This window comes from Citrus clementina, unplaced genomic scaffold (genome assembly GCF_000493195.1).
Source record: "Citrus clementina cultivar Clemenules unplaced genomic scaffold, Citrus_clementina_v1.0 scaffold_4, whole genome shotgun sequence".
Classification (NCBI taxonomy): Eukaryota; Viridiplantae; Streptophyta; class Magnoliopsida; order Sapindales; family Rutaceae; genus Citrus; species Citrus x clementina.
Genome location: NW_006262274.1, coordinates 21,442,698 through 21,456,311, shown reverse-complemented (window position 1 = coordinate 21,456,311; position 13,614 = coordinate 21,442,698). Strand labels below are relative to the sequence as shown.

Sequence of the window (13,614 nt, the reverse complement as noted above, 5' to 3'; positions counted from 1 at the left end):
TAGTCAAACTTTTATATTTACCAAATGTTATGAAATTAAAAATACTATTGATTTTATTTGAATATACTAATTGATCGCATGTATTAAATTAATAATATACATTTACAAACAAACGTTAATTTAGTTACATTCAGAAAATATATTTTGTTTGGCATCATTCATTTTAAATAATATAAAAAATTAACGTACCTCATAACAAAATACATAATAAAATATTCATGTTTTACTTGGTAAAATTATATGCTTAGTGTGCCTTGAAAAAAAAGAAGAAGAGAGAGAGAGAGATTGATTTCAATACTATACATAAGATTATATATTTAATTCAAACTTTACCATTATTAACGAAGTATTACATAATTGTACTGAGTGCATAGTTTCTTGTTAGATTATATATATATAGTCATTTTGTAGTGCGAGACCATCTTTTTTTTTTTTTATATACAAATATGCTTTTAAGTCTTACAGTTTAAGAGAGTTAATGTTTAGTAAACCGCATGACTTTATAGTTTATTGAAAAATAAGTCTATTAAACCCCACGACTTAAGAGCGTGTTCACATTAAAAAATAAGGTGCGTCCCTCCACTTAAAAACGATTTATACACACACACACACACACTAATGTTTAGTAACCTACACGACTTTATAGTTCATTAAAAAATAAGTTTATTAAATCACACGACTTTATAGTTCATTAAAAAATAAGTTTATTAAATCACACAACTTAAGAGCGTGTCCACATTAAAAAATAAGGTGTATGCCTGCACTTAAAAATGATTTATACGCGCGCGCGCGCGCACACACACACACACACAAAAATATAGGGTAGGTTCCTTCAACTTAAAAAAATGGCTTAATTTTTCATCTATTAGATCCACTAAATCCAATAAGAAAAATTTAAAGTTAAAAAGTAATTTTTGTCTCCACTCATCTCACTATTTGATTGAGTGGATCCAATAGATAAAGATTTAAGTTTTTTTTTTTTAGCTCAAAATTTTAGGATAAGAGAACTCTCCCCATATATATTAATATATCTATTATTAAAGAAATTTGAAATGATTAATTAGCACTTAGCATAATGACTAAATGGCTTGTAGATACTGATTAACAAAATCCATTTGTAAATACAATGATAAAAATAAATAAAGGGTATTTTCGTCAGAGTGTAGGTAAGCTGATTTCATTGGAAGCGGATGTCCCCCTACAGGAGTACGGAGGTAGGAATTCGGAATTCCGCTCTACAGTGTGATTAAAATAATGTGGCTTCACCACCCTTCCACGTGGTCATGTCTTTCACCACCAATTTTAACTGACCCTACTCTTCTCCAATTATTACCCGCCACCCAGATCCGCTTTTCACGGGAATGTTTCTGTAGTTCCCCCCCCCCCCCCCCCCCAATCAACGGTTTAAAAACGCTTTCATCCCACAGCCAAAACGCCAAAACCCCCAAAACGCGCGGTAAACAACAAAAATAACCCAATCGATTCCCAATAATCCAAGATGCAACAAATTATGCCGCGCGTGCGTCAGACGCTGTCAGTTTCAGCGTCAGTAATCCTGGCCAAGTCTAATCCTTTATTTTAACATTTTGGTCGTCAGATTAAGAGTTAAGACGGAACCCTTAACCTGTTCTACGGTACGCATATGCTGGTACACGTGTCAACGGACTGCTGGATTATTCTGTTTGATTATTTAAAGGAGTTTTTTGGAGGGCTGGCTGCAATAAGACACACAGCATGCGAGGATGTTTACTAAATGTAGCGTATGGTACACTTGTGGATTCATTGATCTTTTCGGATGAATCCAAGCAATGAAATCCAAGAGAGTGATTGTAACAAATTGTCTGTACCTCGTGGTCCAACAATTATAATTTTTTTTGGCCATACTCCCGTCGTTTTGACGAATTTGAGATGCTCGTGCCTTGAAATTCCAAAATGCGGACGAAACGATGGTTTCAATTTTGCTGACTTCAGTGTTTGTTGGCTTTGCTTAAGAGGAAAGTTGGAGAGTTTTGTTTGAATATTGCAGAGAGTAGAATTTGTTCAAAGGGATAGAATTGGACTTTTCCGCTTATATAGATCAATTGTTTTTGTTGTTTTTTTGGCTCAATATAAGATATGGAAGTCAAATTCTTCGATCTGTATATAAATGTCCATAGAATTTCGTTATGGAATATTTTAAATGGAGTAATTAGTTGAGATATCAACATTTGTAATGAGAATTTGACTACGACTAACTAACAAACAAACAAACAGGAAATGGTCACAACGAAATAAGATCACGTTCTATTTATCTTGAATGTCCAATTTTATAAATAATTACCTCGTGCAATATTAATCAATTAAAAAAAAAAAAGCTCGAGACTATTTACGCTAAGAATATCTAAAATTTATCAATCGATATTCGAAATAACCATATTATTCATCACAAAAATCAAGAACAAAAGTTTCCTTCCCAAGGTAGCATCTTATTGTGGGGAGATGTTTTAATGAACTGTCTACACATATTGCGAAGTTTAACATCTATTTCCTCAGATGCCATCAAAAATTAAACAAACAGCACAAAAATATTGTAAAATCTTTTCAAATAATTTCCTATCGTTTGATCATACATATATTTATATAAATTTTTAAGTGATTAAAATTACATTATAATCTTCTAATATTTATAATCAAAGTTAAATGAGTCTAAGTCAACACTATGATAATATAGCCAAAAAAAAAAAAAAAATCTCTCACTTTGCTCGAGTATGCACGCCAATAAAAATGAAATTTACGTCCAATACTAGCATTTACTTTTGGTTATTAAAGCAGTAAATCAACTCACACTCACAGAGATAACTGTAATTTTGGATGAATAAGAAGTTGAAAAAGTAATCGCCAATGTTCTGATAAATGAGAAGTTAAAAAAATAGTGCACATATATTGATGTAACATAGCTAGCAGTACCCAAGTTCTCGGAACCTGGAATAAGCGCAAATTTTTTTTTTTTTTTTTGAAAAGGTAAGCGCAAATTTTAAAATAGAAACCTCAGCCCCCCCTCGATGTGGCATTAATTGATCCCCATGAGAAGTTGATAATTGTGTGTATGGAGTTTCATCGAACAACCAAAATTTGTTTGTATAAGTTCCCAGTATGCTGGTAAGCTATTAACATCAATTAGCACATGCACGTGGGTCAAAACGTGTCGTCATAATTGGCCGTCCATCTAGTGGGCAAAGTCAGATATCTCGCCAAACGATAGCCGAGATGCTCATTTAAGGGAAAAAGAAAAGAAAAAGAAAAAAAATCTTTACCTCCACTCCAAGATAGAACATGATGTCAAAACACAGCCGGAGAGGATGAACACTTCGCTTTCACTCCACCACCCAACTCTTTTTAACAATATTTGGCAGGTTCCAGGCTGCTTGGTCCTGAGTTGTAAGGGTTCAATTAATAATATAGGTACAGCCTTAGAAATAGAAGAGCTAAAAATCTTTGGTCCCATTGTCTTCTCAAATGTAATTGGTAACTTGATTATTGGACGAGAATCTTTCATTTCCAGAAATATCAACTTTAAATTCTTAAAGCTATGATCATCGGTTTAATCAAATCATGGAATACAGTTTACCCAAATTAGTGTTTAATTTATGAGAAAATTTAAAAAAATATATATTCAAACTGTCCCAAAGCCAAACAAGCATTCTCGCTTCTCCGTAAATCTCTCTCTCTCTCTCTTTAGATGAAAGAATATAGAGACCCCACTTTCTTCTGATTCTCCATCCCTTGTATAGTGCTTGGAAAGTGAAATAACTCACTTTCCCTTGCCCTTCAGCTATTGGGAGTAATTGATTTTTTGAAAAAATATGTGGCACAATAGAATTGATGGTGAAAATTCACGTGGGTCCGATGAAATTAAGGCGAAATTGATTCAGTGCAACTTAACAAAATGACAACATATGTGAATTTGAGGGGCCCGACAAAATTGAAATAAATGAATTGGTGAATCAAAACTACATTTGTTCTTATATTATATTAAAAAACAAACAAAAAATCATTTGACCCAAGAGACAGATTTTGACATTAAGATTTAATGAATATGAGTTATTTATTATTATTATTTTTTTTAAGAAAATAATCCTTTCATTCATTTAAATTATCGATCAGACACAAAATATCAATTGAAAACTCCCAGATAACAAATTCTGAACTTTGTAGAACTTTTTTAGTTAGAGGGTGAGCAATAGTATTAAATTATCTTAGTATGTATTAGAATGTAATCGATTGAAAATCTTACTCGCTGTCGTGAATTTCCATATATCCAAGTTCACCTAATGAAACGCTCCATTTGATTCATTAATTTACTTCTCATGTGAAAACATGCTCGTAAGTACCCTCGCAATAGAGTTGTTTGAGCATGAATAAATTCGAAAGAGGTCATGCTAAATTAAAATTTAAATAAAGCAAGCGGGCTTTATGTGCTTTGACTTTTGGTGACCATTACTTCAAACATCAAAAGCAAAGCAACAAGTTCCAATTGGATGAATGATAACGTTGTTGGTTGGAGCAATAAAGCACGTTCAATCCCCACCCACCATCGATCGTTAATGATGTTCACTTTTTCTAAGTGCGCATTATTTTATATTTACTCTGCCTATATTTGTACGCTGAAGGTCCACTTTATTAGCCTAATGTTCAACTTTTAGCAATAAAAAGTACTATAATACTGTTTTTTAGCATACCATATTGCGTATTATATATATACGTTCAATTTGTATATGGCCATTTCAGTGGGAATGGATTATGGTTGCCCATCTTAGTGAACAACGCCGCACGTACACTCTGCTATTGATTCGATATCTATTATTTGATTCCATAATCTTTTGTACTCGCTTCGCATATATAATTAAAAGGGTTTAAGGTAGTTAAATTCATCGATATTACATACTTGTTTACATGAAAGTATCTCCTTTTTACAAAAATTATGGTATAGTTTCATTAATCATTGGATAACTACACTTAAAGCACTGCTACTTTTGATAAATCCATTTGTGCCAATAGAAAATTAGCAACCCTTGGGTGCGTTGAAATGCCTTTAATTAATTAATTTTTAATATTGCAATTAGGTTCTGGGGATGCTGTAAATGGTGTGGGTTTGGCCTGAAAAGCAGAGACTTATTTGTGCTTTATTCTTCTTTTTTTTTTTTTTGCGCCAAATTTTTCGTAGGTTAATGTGATATGTGATAATATTTGTGTGATTAAATGGTAATATGTAGAAATCATGGTTTATATAATATATCACAAAGTTGATATATTATGCATGTCATATACTACATCCGGCACATCATACATATTTCAATTTGATCACATAACTTCTTAATAGTTAGTGGAAGTTATTTCTTCAAATTTAAACACGTAACTGATTTTTTATTGCCTATATAAAGGCATGACTACATCATAAGTAATTAATTTTTCTAAGACACTCTAAAGTATTTAACTTATAGGGTTCTGCATGTAGCCACCAGCCCCACCGATGTATATCGATCAATAAAGTCTTATATAATGGACTTTAGGTTTGTTACTAAAAGTTAAAAAAAAAAAACGAAATTATTAATTAACATGGCATGAATATTCCTTAATTTTGCAACTGCACAATTATTATATAAATATAACTTTTCTAAATAATAATAATTATTATTATATTATTATTCACCTATTTTTGAAACCCCTTGCATAGTTGTCCTAAGAATATCGTAAATCTAAATGTGGAGCTTGATGCGTGCCTGTGTGCGTCTCTTGTGCATTGCCATAGCCAGCACCCGCGGCACCATTCGCGTTAGGCTCGCGCGGCACAGTTGAAAATGTGGAAGAAAGGTAAGGGCACACGAGTAATTTTAAGGTTGGTAGTTGGATTTGAATTTTGAGCGAAGAATCCAGCAGCTGAAAACGTGGGGTCAAGATCCACGAATAAGATTAAGTGTCGAAATCATGGTCTCTGATCTAGGGAGCACAAGAAAACAAACGTGTCACGTCTTTGAGGCAACTGCATGTTAAAAGCAAAATTAAGCTTGAATTTTATTTGCTAGCTCTTTGACCTAAAGCAACCAAATTATTATGTTCCAAAAATAATAGGATTTAATTTCCATAAACATGTGACAATTAGATGGCTCTTTGTAAACCAACGCCACGTTTCTGATGGTTTATTCATCATTCCACCAACCAATATTGACTCTTCGATAGTATTATGTGTACAAATAGGTATTATTAAATTGTATGACCAAGAGGACTAGACCACATGAAGAAGTCTTTAAGAAGTGACGATGCTTGGAGTACCATGATTATGTTCAAAATGTTCTCTCAATCATGAAGATTCCTAAAGCTTTTTACAAACATAAATAGATTGCTAGTAGAAGAAATAGATTTGTCTATTGAATATTTATTGCTCTCAAAATAATCTATTGCATGTGTGTGTATACACATTTCCTAGGAGAAATTATTTGTTAAAAAAAAAAGTTAAATTAAGAGACATTATACAATATAGACTTTAATGTACAATAGAACCTCCAAATAAAAATATTCTACATCGGAATAACCTATTTATAATAATAAAAATTTATGGTCCTAACTTGAAACCAGTTATAATTACGAAAAAACTCCATACTGTAATAAGTTATATTTTTTGTAGGTTCCGTCTTAATAAATTTACCTCCATATAGTAATGATATTTCAAATATATATGCTATATTACATTAAATAATTAAGATGAAACAAAATATCTTTTTAAAGTTGTTTGTGATAGTGATTTGTTCTTTACAGTTGCAACTACATCTTTCAATTGGTATATATTAATTGGTCAACAAAATAATTAATTTATTAATGTCTATACATTGAATTTGACTGACTTATTAATTTATTAATACATGACATAATTTACCTCTATATCACTTGCATTAGGGATAATTAAGCAAAGACAATAATTTTTGTATTATACCTCTATTGAGTTATAACATCTTTATAAAAATAAAATTTTCCAGTCCCAACAATATGACTATATAGAAGTTTTATGTAATATTTTCAATTTTTTAGCATATTTAAATTCTTTTTTATTTTATTTTATCTTTTAGCTTGATCTCCATCTTATTAGAATGAGATCTTTCACATTAGAAGTATTGTGAAAATAATACATTTAGAAAAAAAATCTCCTTTAAATTATTTTAATTGAATTATACTTACTTTTAGTAAGAATGTTGCGTTGGGATTATGTGCTCTTTAAAGCATATTGATTTATTTATTTTCTTATTAACAAAATATTTGAGCAAATTTTCAGATATTTTAATTGCATAAATATTTTGAATAAGGTCTGTTTAATCATATTATATGTATTTTATGTGACCATCATATGGATTTCACAAAAAACATGAATACAAGTTATCTTATAATTAAATAAATTGAGTTTGCAGTTGATAAATAAAGTTCGACGCTTTATTTTTATTTATACTGTAGTAAATTAATTGAATGATTTGTCTTAATCGTGTATAAATTTACTGATGTTGTTTAACTATATTGAATTGAATTACATTAATTAATCTTAAAATGACTGTCAGACTTATTAAATCTCATAGGTATTGATTTTATTGCAATTTCAATCTTAAGTTAATTATAATTTCATATTTGTGATTCTCATTTTGTTTGAGTTACTGATGGGCGGAATATAGTAAAAGGCATTGTTTAGAATGAACCAATTATGGTATCATCATTTGTGATTATTTTTTACCATAAGGTAAACTAAATGGTCAAAATTTCATTACATATGATGGTGAACGGTGATCTTATGCATCTTCTAATTGTGTCATGTCAGTCGTAACCCATTAATTTAAAAAATTAGGGCCTGTATGGAGGAATCAATTAAAATGGGTGTGTTAGGCAAAACCATCATTACTTAAGCTTCTTATTACTTGAGAATAATTTTGAAATGCCGACATCTTCAACCACATTCATAAGTTTCGAACTGTTTTTTGTCACGCAGTGGGATTTAAAAGCTAAGAAAACGACAGTCAAAGCATGTGAATGTCAAGTGAAAATGCTTTCACCCCATTAATTACAAAACGTCATCTCATGACAAGAACTTGGCAGCTAGCTGCTGCCAGCATCAAACAAGGGTGGCAAGAGTTAAAATTTAGAATCATCACAGCCGTACATTTCTTGCTCATCGCCAATCATCACAATTTCAAGTAAGTACGACCCCCCCATATTATTTTGATCTTGAATTTACCAACCTTAGATATTATTTCCAAAGGCCAAAGCGAAGCAGTTAAATTTATCCCATACACATCCGTAGCACCACCACATTTATCAAATTGTCTGGGCCGTACCCTAACATGACAAAAAAAATAGAATAAAATAAAATCAAAAGGGGTCCATGAAGACATGACCTAAACTTAGTCTTATAATGACACAGTTTGAATATCTTAGAGATGCATGTTGAGATCCAAAGCAAATTTATAAAAACAGACTGCAGAACCAGCACTCATCGGCAACGAGACACAAATTGTAAAGTAAAATGACGATAACATATTATTGTTAAGCATATGACCAAGGTAGCAAGTGATCAAGGTGTGGGTCTAAGAAATTGCTGTGCGTGCCTATGGCCGTGGTATGGGCAATAATGTGAAAGTCACTTAATGCATGTGATCTTTTAATTGTATTGTTGGTTGAGTGAGTCCACGTTCTCCGCATGAATGCACACTACAGCTTAAGCAATTGAAATGAAACATGGTCACGATTTGACTGCAAAAGCCTAAACCTAAAGGCGATGGCTCTTTACTTCTGTGTTAACTGTTCTGGCGGGCTACTTGGGGGGGACCATTATGTATCCTATTTCGGGCCACCTTTTTAATGGAACGATTGCCATCTTTCTTTTTGTTTTTTTTTCCGTTTGAAGGATTTTTTAAGTCAATTCAGGAACTGAAACCCGCTTGTGCTCGGGACAATGGGACCGATGAAAACAAACTACTCTCAACGTTTTCGCGGAAAAGCCCTGGCCCCCGCCTCCTTAGCAAAATAGATGTAATTCTACACGAACAGATGCGATGTTGATTTAAATTTCTTGATGTTGTCAGCATCAGCTGGTTTGCCCGAGAGGTTAAGGGGGAAGACTTAAGATCTTCTGCACATAAGTGCGCATGGGTTCGAACCCCATAGCCAGCATCCCATGAAATTGCAATTTTATTTCTTAAATAATTTAAAGGATAACCTTTTTTTATATAAATAGAATATAAGTTGCCGCTTGACTCGTTACATTACATTATTTATGTCATCATTCATGCATCCAGGGACAAGGGCTGGGCTATGTAATTCGTAAGGCCCAATTGTTTCACTTATCACAACCCGATTCTTTTCGTTATCAACAGAATCTTAAATTAGGCTCGGCCCACATTCATCCAAACTTGCCCGTGGCACAAGAAAACTCTTTTCGGCTTCACAAGATCATTATTTATCAAAGCATTCCCTCCAATTTATTTATTCTCACTGCAGCTTTTATGCTCGATTTCTGCTCGCAACTCTTAGCTACATTGTCGTTTAATCTTAAATTCAGGTACCTTTCTAATCTCCAATTTGATTCAATTAATCTTTGTTTGATTTCAATTAGTGAAAACAGTATCTGTAAATGACCTAGGGCTTGTACTAAAGGTGATTTTAGGTTAAAATTGTTTTTCGACCTTCGTTTGATAATTTCAGTTATTGGGATCCTCTTTGTGGTTTTAAACAAAGGATTAAAGAAAATAAATTTTGTTTTTTTAATTCTAAGGGTTTCACTGCCACCGATCTGAGTTAGTCTTGAGAATTAATATTCCTAATGTTAATATAAATCGTTTTCTGCCTCAAATTCGTATATTATGCCGATTTTGCTTTTGCCTTCTACTAATTTTGAGTTTTTTTTCTCCCAAATTAAAGTGCGTAGACATGAAGCTCGACACTAGCGGTCTTGAGTCCACTTCTCCATTTTTCGGGTCAGGTGACGAGCTCTGTCCTGAGTTATTAGCTGCACCATCATTTGCTCTACCTCTTTCTACTGATGTGAGTATACTCCGGTTACATTATGATGATATTCCTTCTGAACAGCAGTAGAGACATTTAGTTTATTTAATTTAATATATATATATATATATATATATTTTGGGTTTCAGTTTGATGAATTTCAAAAGGACACTAAAGCTACACTGAAGCATGCCAAGGGGACAACCACACTTGCTTTTATCTTTAAAGAGGGTGTTATGGTGGCTGCTGATTCTCGAGCTAGCATGGGAGGCTATATCTGTATGTTTCTTTTTCCTAGTGCTTGTATTTTGTTAATTTAGCTGAAGTTATGAGTGGACTTTAGGATTAATTTCAGCTATTACCTAGTTTGGACTTCTTATTGCATGTTTCATGTGTGCGTACAAACAAATGCATCTTTTCTGTGTGTTGCGTTAAACAGAAATTGATTTGTGTGATGAATTTTTGTAATGGGATGTTGTAAGTTGAATTCTCTGCACATTGCTATTTGAGTGAGCATATAAATATGTCGAGAATGACCTACATTAGCTTAAGTGGATTGAGATGCCGCTTCTATCCTATTTGTCCTTGCAACTTGTAGACTGTAACATTTGACCTTCTTTTTACACCTTTTAATATAAATGATGTTAATAAATAAAGAGTTTTGTTATTTTGTTTCAGCATCACAGTCTGTGAAGAAAATTATAGAAATCAATCCTTACATGCTTGGCACAATGGCTGGAGGAGCAGCCGATTGCCAGTTTTGGCACAGAAATCTGGGCATTAAGGTAACGTACTTAAGTTTTGTCTCTAAAATGTAACGTTATGTTATGCTTTTATGGTCACGTCATAGCTCTAGCTTATATGTTATGATTGTTTTCTCTGACCAGTTCTCTTTGCATCCTATTGAACGGAATGGACAACAGTCTTTCCCTGTTGACTCTGAATAATTGTAATTCGATCTTTTGAGAATAAACCTTTACTAAATATATGTTATGACTACTTTTTAGATTGTATTAGAAGGGCTGCTTACACCTGATTCTTATTTTCTACTGTTCGAGTTTGAGGACTTTGATATATTTTTACCCATAACATTTTAGTACTCTTTCTACTAGTCGCTTTGCTGCTAATTTACAATATGACTATAAATAATTAAAATTGCATTGTTTCAAATAATTAAGCTTTTGGGTACTTGGAGATATTCTAGAGGTAACTAGCTAGTAGCAGTTTACTTTCTTTTAAACAAGCATGAAAAATGCATTGAGAACTGGATGTCACTCTAGGTTTTTGTTCCTTCTTAGGTGCTAATATAACTAGGAAACCTGTAAGGCTGAGTCTGTTGTATTTTTGTTCACATGTAAAGTGCTAAACTGTTACTTGTTTGCATAATGTAGTGCCGACTACATGAATTGGCCAACAAGCGTAGAATTTCAGTTACAGGGGCATCAAAGCTGCTGGCCAACATTCTCTACTCTTATCGTGGAATGGGGTTGTCTGTTGGGACTATGATTGCTGGATGGGATGAGACTGTAAGGGAATTCATGTTTCAGGTTTTTTGTTTTGCTTTTGCATCTCTGATTGCGTCTCTTTTAAGCTCTTTGTCCGTGGGTTGCAGGGTCCTGGGCTGTATTATGTGGACAGTGAAGGAGGGAGGCTCAAAGGAACACGGTTCTCTGTGGGATCAGGTTCACCATATGCTTATGGTGTATTGGACAGCGGGTGTGTGTCTATATCCCATGTTTTTATGCTCTTGCTTAATTGATGTTAAAGCTTCTGTTTCATAATATGAATCTTTTTGTGTATCTTCTGAAACTTCTTTCCTTGGAATCATAGTATTTGTGAATTATTGATACGTCTTTGGTGAATTATCAGACATAAAAGTCAAATAAAATGATAGATAACAAATATGAACTGAACGGGGAAGAAGGGAAAGGGGTACCAGATGCTCACAAGAATGCTTGTGTTTGTTAAGTGACTCCATTTACTTCTGATAGCACTTGACCCTCTCCCTGGGCAGCTCGTATTCTTATGAAAATATTATTAAAAATTTTTTGTGCTTGCATTTTCTTGTCTGTGAAAAATTATTTGGCATTCCGTTCATTATTGTGTATGATTATTGTTCTATCCAAACTCGTACTAGGTACAAGTTTGACATGTCTATTGAAGAAGCTGCGGAGTTGGCTAGAAGAGCTATTTATCATGCAACATTCAGAGATGCAGCCAGTGGTGGTGTTGCAAGCGGTACATACTCTCTTTCGTTCTCCATCTATCTCTGTGTGCCACCTGTATTTGTGAGCTTTTTTTGAATTACAATCTGTTATTTCACCCAGTTTATTATGTGGGACCAAATGGATGGAAGAAGCTGTCTGGTGATGATGTTGGAGAGCTTCACTACCATTATTATCCAGTCACGCCCAGTACGGTGGAGCAAGAAATGGCTGAAGTCGCAGGGGCATAATTGAGTCTTGCTCAATTTGGACCAGGTTTGAGATATTCCTCATATTCACAGATCCAGTGGAGGACTTTACGGATTTGCTTCTGAACTTTGTCAATGTACCTTGGGTTGATCCCGGCGATGACTTGTGAATTCAACCTAGTTAAGTTGATGCTTTAAGAACCCTGCATTTTCTTTTGGTATTTTCATTATGACAAGTACGGTTCTATTAAGCATTTTGTTATAGTAATTTAGTTGCTGAGATTGCGATTACATAATCTTCACACAGAATGCATTTAGATTAACATATTTGCACTTAAATTATGTGTGATGTACGTGGTCGTAAAGACTTGATCCCCTGGGATTTGAGAGTGGGTACAGGGGGGTTACTGTAACTCCAAGAGAGTGGTGAGGTCACGCCAAACAGGGACAGGGCATCCACCATGTCACAAACAAAGCTACTTGTTTTAGATAAGATATATATGTTAAAGAGACCCATCATCTTTTGGCATAATATTTAATGACAGTCTTTCACCTTAGAAAAAAGGGATAAGTTAGAAAACGAAAGTGGGAAACTGAACTTAGAGATTGGAGCACTGATCGGCTAACACTGCCATATGCTACAGTAGCTCATTAGGATCTATCCTTTCCTTAAAATGATTTGAGAATTGTGGTAAATGGGACCCATATTCCTCAAAAGAACAAGTTGAATAACCAGAGTATAATATTATGGTTAGAAAAATCCAATCCGTGCGCCTATTCCCTTGGTTGCAAAGCAAAGGATCCTTTTCTGCTGCCAACTTCCCATTCTTTTAGGCTTAGGAGTGTTGCCTTGGAAAGAACTTTTATAATAATAATAATATGTATCCTTTTGGGAGCGAAGAATGAAGCCATCACGGTAATGGCCTATATGAATTTTGGCCTGTATCTTTTGTGGTGGAATGATTTTGGTGGATATTTGAGATGCTTGCTAGTCATTACAACTTGCCATGTGTTAATAATAATAATAATAATAATAATAACAATAATAAGAATTGTGCTCTCATATACAAGTGATTAGTACAATGTATATTCCTGATTTTCAACTGCTTTTATTAAAAGAGAAAAAGGGCAGTAAACACAAGTAAGCAAGCAAACAATAATACAGACTGGAATCAAGAAAGCTTTCT

The 13,614-nt window shown here is 33.5% G+C and overlaps 1 protein-coding gene and 1 non-coding gene across 2 annotated transcripts; both read left to right on the top strand.

Annotated features, from left to right (window-relative positions):
• The first annotated feature begins 9,100 nt into the window (after positions 1-9,100).
• On the top strand, positions 9,101-9,183 carry TRNAL-UAA. The gene has a single exon. It is a non-coding gene; the product is annotated as a tRNA-Leu (tRNA).
• A 240-nt stretch (positions 9,184-9,423) lies between these two features.
• Positions 9,424-12,723, top strand: LOC18045211 (proteasome subunit beta type-5). The gene is made up of 8 exons (XM_006438006.2): positions 9,424-9,571; positions 9,931-10,053; positions 10,164-10,293; positions 10,693-10,799; positions 11,406-11,540; positions 11,627-11,730; positions 12,152-12,252; positions 12,342-12,723. Exons 2-8 carry the CDS (start codon positions 9,940-9,942, stop codon positions 12,467-12,469), a joined length of 819 nt encoding a protein of 272 aa, XP_006438069.1. The 5' UTR covers positions 9,424-9,571; positions 9,931-9,939; the 3' UTR covers positions 12,470-12,723.
• Positions 12,724-13,614: the final 891 nt, after the last annotated feature.

Excerpts from the sequence above, each read along its gene's own strand:
- LOC18045211 (XM_006438006.2), top strand. The coding sequence starts at position 9,940 with ATGAAGCTCGACACTAGCGGTCTTGAGTCCACTTCTCCATTTTTCGGG. Across the intron at positions 10,294-10,692 it reads TAGCATGGGAGGCTATATCT|CATCACAGTCTGTGAAGAAA; the intron begins GTATGTTTCTTT and ends ATTTTGTTTCAG. Across the intron at positions 12,253-12,341 it reads CAGTGGTGGTGTTGCAAGCG|TTTATTATGTGGGACCAAAT; the intron begins GTACATACTCTC and ends TATTTCACCCAG.